This window comes from Corvus hawaiiensis, chromosome 6 (assembly GCF_020740725.1).
Source record: "Corvus hawaiiensis isolate bCorHaw1 chromosome 6, bCorHaw1.pri.cur, whole genome shotgun sequence".
In the NCBI taxonomy this organism is placed as follows: Eukaryota; Metazoa; Chordata; class Aves; order Passeriformes; family Corvidae; genus Corvus; species Corvus hawaiiensis.
Genome location: NC_063218.1, coordinates 48,686,173 through 48,692,986, shown reverse-complemented (window position 1 = coordinate 48,692,986; position 6,814 = coordinate 48,686,173). Strand labels below are relative to the sequence as shown.

General features: G+C 46.6%; 1 protein-coding gene across 1 annotated transcript in view; it reads right to left on the bottom strand.

Moving 5' to 3' along the window:
• Positions 1-446: 446 nt before the first annotated feature.
• The window catches only part of CD81 (CD81 molecule), a 33,278-nt gene continuing 26,910 nt past the window's right edge, over positions 447-6,814 (bottom strand). Inside the window, exons 5-8 of the mRNA XM_048306553.1 lie at positions 5,647-5,754; positions 4,974-5,069; positions 4,554-4,643; positions 447-3,864 (exon numbers count right to left, since the gene is read on the bottom strand). Coding sequence (XP_048162510.1) covers positions 3,802-3,864; positions 4,554-4,643; positions 4,974-5,069; positions 5,647-5,754 — 357 coding nt within the window. The 3' untranslated portion in view covers positions 447-3,801. The remainder of the gene's footprint in view (positions 3,865-4,553; positions 4,644-4,973; positions 5,070-5,646; positions 5,755-6,814) is intronic.

The following is a 6,814-nucleotide window of genomic DNA, read 5'->3' as shown; positions in this document are numbered from 1 at the left end:
AGCCAGGCTTGCCCCGATGGTGCGGAGGGGCAGGCAGGGGCAGCAACGGTGGCATTACCAGACCATCCACAAAAAGCAAACCAGCCCAGTCCCTGTCCAGATGGCAGCACAGGGCAGTTTGGGCCATTTTTGATCATTTTAGGAGGACCCCCTCGAGTGTGTGCAGTATGGCCACCACACCCACCCCCGCCTGCCAAATTTCAGCACAGTCACTCTTTTTTGGAATCCACATTAGCCCCCTTGAGGGGGGGCATAATTGCAGCAGCCACCACTTCTGGCAAGCAGCCTTTTTGCCTTCCCTCAGCACCAGTCCAGATACATCCTCAGCCTGCCTGCAGGCCCCCCTCCCAGAGGCTGTAAAAACCCATGCTGTTGAAGCCTGGTTCACAAAGCATCCTGGTGTAAGGTTAACTGGTTGTAAAATTGCAGCAGTTCATCACACTATGCACACTATGAGAAATGTTTATTAAATTGATTTTTGTTTCATTTCTTTAAAAAAAAAGGCAGAAAGAAGTTAAACACACTGCTTTGTGGCATGCTCCACAGTATGAAAAAATCCCAAGCATTCAGTTAAGCTGTCAGCGGCTCTGTTTGACCTTTCGATGCAGTCTTTGAACTCAGACCTGGACAGTTGACACTCCTCATCCCCACCTCAGCTCACAGACATTTTCTCAGCTGCCACTAGCTCCAGGAGGGATGCTTCCATGGAGAGGGAGAGGTTTGTATTTACAGCCTGCAGTTTCATCCTTTCCTTGCTCGCAGGGTGTGGAGAGGAGCAGTACAGGGTGCCATGTGGCACACACAAAGGTGCAGGTATGCAGGAGAGGTGCTGGGGCAGAGCAGGGGTCCCACCTAGTGGGTTTTCCCCCTTCACCTCAGCCAGCTTTGGGACTGATCAACTGGCAGAAGAGCCCTGTGGCTTTTGGATCCTGAGGGCTTGCAATGGGGTGAGTCCCCTCAGCCCTTCACAGCTCCCCTTCTAGTTTGTGTAAACTCAGGTCCAGCTTCACAGGAGACCCAAGTGGGTAGTTTTCTTCAGAGAGGGTTTCTCAACTACTTCATTGTTCCTAAGCCTGATGGTTCCTCTCTGTCCCTGTTGTCCCAGGGCTGACCCCTCCAGCTGGGGACCATTCCATCAAGGGCGGGGACTCAGCTGGTAACTAAAGAAAGCATTGTCCTCTCCCTGCAAACATCCTTCTGTCCCCACTCCCACAACCCTTCTCTAGCTGTTCCCCTTCTCGAGCACCTTTCCTGCAGCAGCCACAGAAACAGGAGATGGCCCAGGAAGCTGCCTCTGGAGCTCTCCACAATGGCAAGCCACCTCTGAAATGAGCCAGAGGGTGAATTGCAGCCCCTGTGGGACACAGCCTGAGCAAACTTCCTGCTCTTCCCCCTCTCACAGCTCTCAGATTCCCTCTCCAAGTACCACTTTCTCCCAATTGCTCCTGCCTGGGACAACTCAAACCGTTAAAAGTACAATGTCTGAGGACACAGCTGACCTGCATCGACACCCAGTCTGTCTTCAAACAGAGCTCCAATTATGTACACAGCATCAACTGAATACTGAACAATATCAAAAATACGGTATAAGGAAAAGAAAACAGAATTGAAATGCTTAATGGCATATTTATACACATTTACCAACAGTCAACAAAAAAGGTGGCAAGTTACACATCCATTCTGTATGCTGACAATCCTGATGCACATAGATGTAAACACACATGCTTGGATGATGCATATACATATGGCCACATAACAGAGCAGATGACCTGAAGGAGCTACGCTGGGGAGCAGGGGAAGGGGTTACCTACTGCAGAACCTCGTCTCATTCTCAATGTGCACAACATGGACATTCAGGGCAGTGTTGCTTTAAGGCTATTTCTAAGGCTGAACTTTTTCTTGTCCAACCCCACAATATGAAGATCTGTTGAAGCACTTCCTCCTCTTTACCCAGCACAACTTGATATATATATATTTATATATTTACCTATATACTTTTTAAAGGCCCTATATACTAAAAGGCAGGAAGAGGAAAGGGGGGAGTAGAAGGGAAGAAAAACTTCTGAATGGATCAGTTTGCCCCAATGCAGGAATCTTCTATCCTGTAGTGGCAACAGCCATGACAGCCACGTGCAGTGGACAAAGTACTAGTTTAAAATGATTGATGATCACAGGTCTCCCTCCCTATCAGACCTGAAGCTCTTTGTTGTGACAAAGGGGGAAGAGTGAAATACTTTAAGAAACAGAAATACTCCTGAAGTGGGGAAAGTGATCACTAATTTAAACTCCTCCCCTTACCTGCTTTCAAGGCGGCAAAAGAGCTGAGAGATACTATAATTTCCAGCTCAAGTACCCACACGGCTAAGGAAAAGGCTTTGCTTAAAAATATATATCTATAGAACTATACATATAGATCATCTTTTTCGTGACACTCTGATTTTATTACATAGCTCCTGGGTCATTCTCCCCCTCTATCTACATGGTAACAGAGTGGCATATAAAAGAAGCCACATACATCAAAGTGATAACTGAAGTTAACAGATCACAAGAATGTGTTTCAACTGGTGCGATCTAACATGCTAAATTACCTTGATTTTATAAGGTGATCTGCTGTTAATATAACTGGAAGGTCTTAAAAATAACCTTTTTTTTTCATAATCAGATTATTACAATTTCTCAGCAATATTACAGTGTGTGACAACATGCTATAATTAAGAATAATTTCACTGAACAAGAGAGTGATGCAAAGATGAAATTTTAAGCATGTATGCAGATGGTTGGGAACACCCAAGCATCATCCTACAGTACATAAAAGCAGGATTTCTAAAGTCAAGGACATTTTATGTTTTCTTCTATTTTCAATATCATTTCTGTGTGAGCATTAGCTTAACAGTGGAAACTTGGTATAGAACTAGATTCTCCTTGAAACATATGTCTATAATGAAAGGACGTTAAACTGAAGGACATTAAAAAAGTAATTTAATTTTCAGTTTTTTGTATTTGAAAAACTGGGACTAAAATTCACCCCCAGCCACTGACCTTTTAATGTAATGAATCAATGGAAATGAGCCAATTTATAAAGTTATAGCCCCAAGAAAAAAACAAAAAACAACACAAAACTGAAAAACATTTTTACTCTAGAGAGTAAAAAAGTTTCAGCATGACTTCTGTTAAGGAGTGACCTACTGATGGAAACAGGCTCGAGAGGAACAATGCCTGTGTTTCCCCTGGGATACATTGCACCCCGGCTATGGAGGTTGTATCCTCTCCCCTCCTCTCTCCCAGGCTTTGGGCAGTCAGCCAGGCTTCCCTATGGACAGCTTGGAAATGCCAGGGAGCTGCGGTGATGGTTGGAAAAGATGAGTACAAATTAACAAAAATGCTAAATTCTGCTTCAGCATCCAATTTAAAAAGTTGGTAAAACCAAGGCAAAGTTTTCTGAGACCGGGCTGCAGCCTTCTCCTCCGTACATCTTCCACCAACGTTACTTCTGAGTTACTGGGGGTGGGGAAGGGGGAGGAAGGACCTGATCTCCTGCTACAGCAGCTTTCCCATCACACAAAACTGATGTGTAACTAACTCAGCCACAAAGATACGGGCAAGTTTTATTTATTTAAAACAAACAAAAAAAAAGTACTTCAAAATAAAAATGATAAGTACTGTATGGTAATACTGGAAGCATTTATATACATAATTTTCTTTGTCTGTTGTTGAAATGTCTCCTGGTCACTCGGTGGCACTTGGGGTCCCCTCTAGCGCCGTCCGCCCTGCTCCCCCCTTCCCCTGCCCGGCTCTCACGGCTCAGTAGACGGAGCTGTTCCTTATGCCACAGCACAGCACCATGCTCAGGATCATCTCGAAGATCTGTCAAGGGACAGAGGGGCACCAGTGAGGCAACAACCAGCACGATGCAAGAGCTCCCCCATCCCAAGGTCCCCTGCTCCATATTAACACTCTCATGCCAGAGGTAAGGGCAGGGATGCTACTCTTTGTTGCTGTTTTCATATGAAGTTGGCCCATTTGAGGTAAGATGCTGTTCTCCCATCTCTCACTGGCAGCAGTGGTGGTTTTTGGCTTTTTGGCTGCCAGCTACACAGCAAATGCCTCACGATCCCTCCAGCACTATAGCCAAGGCTTTGCACAGATCCTGTGTTACACCCCCACAGCACCTACCCCTCACTAGGGAGAGCAAACCCAATGTGGCAAAGCAAGCAAATCACTTCCCACTGCAGAGCCCAGTGACAAAACATGGCAGCCTGCAGAACAAATGGTTTTGGAGGAGGTTTCAGTGGTGCTCTGCCCTCCTGGCTGGTCTTGCAGGTGGCTCCTGCTCTACTGAGCTTGCCAGGTGCCACCCCTAACACCCCAACTCCCCAGAGGGATGACGAAGCCCTTGGTCTCGCCATGTTCCAGAGCTCTGGGGTACACAGGGCTGGTACTGCATGTGGAGCTGCAGGGGCATCCAGAGGAGAGGGACAGATCCAGCCCAGCTGGAAGAGGACCAGGGTGCCCCAAGGTGGCTTCTCCCTGTCCCACCAGGCTGTCACACTTACCATGATCACAGCAACCACAACCGCAGCAATACCAATCAGGTAGAGCTTCCCGGAGAAGAGCTCATCGATTTTTTTGTGGCAGTTTGTGTTCTGAGGTAGAGAAGCACACCAGTCAGACAGCCTGCTTTCCCCTCATCCACCCCTGGCACCCAGAAAGGCAGGTCAGCTTCCCCCCCATCCTGCTTATGTCCCCATATCCTGGTTCCAGGGCTTCCAACCAGACTTCATTCCTCTGCACCTGTCAGTGGCCTCAAGCAGAACCAGCAAATGAAGAACCAAATGGGAACCTTCAACATCCTACACCATCCCCAAATAAATGAAATCTCTACCCTTTATCTATTTCCCAATAAATCCCTAAATTTCCTTAGCAGCCAAGGTTTCCTGCAGTAGCTGTGCTGGCTGAAGAGCAGCTGTGCCTACCTCAAAAAAGCTTTTCAGGGAGTCCTTTCGGCAGAGGTCGTCCCTCCACACAGGAGTGAAAGTCGCTGTTACAATATCAGAACCACAGCAGTCCAGCTACATGGAGAGAGGAAAAAAGAAACAATGGAGAGCCAACATTAGCAGACAGCAAACACTTATGCAGTGTTCTCCCCACCATTACACATTCTTGAAGCCACCCAAGATTGAGGAAGCATCTTGGAGGGGAAAACAAGGGTGGGGAGTTAAGTCCCCAAACGAACTTTTTTCTTTCCATGCAATGCAGTTGCTTCCTACAATAGTTCCAGACAGATCTGGCATAGATATCCTGGATGAGAGTGAAACCAGCTCTCTCCACAGATATTGTTTCCTGCTGAATAGACCAAGTATCAGGATTAATTCCTCAGAGCTACATTCTTCTTCCATTGAATTTTGCTTAAATCAGGGGTACTAAGGTAAAAGGAAGGCAACTTAATCAGAGTTTGGTCCAGAATTCCCAGTACCATGTGATGGAGAGAATACTGAAGAGAGCACAACTCTGCTTCTTAACATGCAAGAACAGCAAACTTGATAGGCTAAGGCCTGCACGTAGCATCATCTGCTTTAGACTCTGCTTTTCCCATCCATTTTCCTGACCTCCATTATGAATTCTCCAGCACGACCACCACCATCTTACCGTTTCATGAAAGGTCTTCACTACAGCTTTGGCATTGTTTGCATCTGGTTCTCCCATGAGCGCTTGTTGAAGCGCTTGATCATAGAACTGCTTCACATCTTTGGCTATCTAGGAAAGACACAGAAAAAACTCCCTTTCAGCCAGAGGAGGGGGAGGAGGAGACCTATCCAGCAGATGTGCTTGAAGGCTGGATTCCCTCTAATGGCACTTGCAGTAAGATAAGCAGTTTTTAAATAGATTTGGACCCCATTTGTTTGCACAGGCACATGAAAGAAGGCCTGTCTTTCATAGGGCTCAAGCCCCTCCAGCTGTAGCAAATATTAAGAACCCCATCTACCAGCCAGCAGACTCCAGCCAACACTATCCAAGGGCTCCACAGGCTCTGTCTAGCAGATAAAGACAGCCAAGGCCTGGAGGGTGAGCCACAAGATTTGAGATAGCTTTCAGCCCACGTGGATGTGCTGCTGTGCTCAGAAATGCAAAACCGGCTCATTCTGAACCACACATAGACAAAGCAGGCAGGTAACACATTTCCCACAGAAGCGAGACTCACTGGAAAAGTCAGGAGGAGGTGGGGTGCACAGGCAAGGCTGTCTGGAAATATGGGTACCTCAGCTTATTGAATGGCTCAGAGGGGATTGCAGGAATTTGGGAGAGATTGCACATCAAGGGCTAGTGAGGCAGCTCCTTTGGGTCAGGAGCTTAGGTGCATTCAGATGGATGTAAAATCCTGGCTGGGTCCCTACAGACATCGCTGTCCTGCAAGAGGTTATGTGAGACACCTTATCCGTACTCTAACCCTGCCACCTGGCTGATGAACTGCAGCCACCTATGAGGGTTGCTTCACAGTGCAAAAATCTCCTAACTTTCAGGGGAACCGGCCTTGTGACTTCTCCTCTAACATCCTTCAATAACTTGAGAGAGAGATATGAAAGAAGGCCATGCAATAGAAGCAAAAGAAAAACATAAAAGCAAGAAAGGGAGAATGCTTTTCTAGAACATCTGCTCTTGGCAGCACAGGCTGGATTAGCATACGAAAAAAGAAACGGCAGCAAGATGATGCATGATTTCAATCAATTATCCCAGAATTCCTTCATCACTGCTCAAAAAAGTTTGCTTTGGAGGATGATATTCTCCAATCAAACCATTTGATTCTGGTACATAAAAA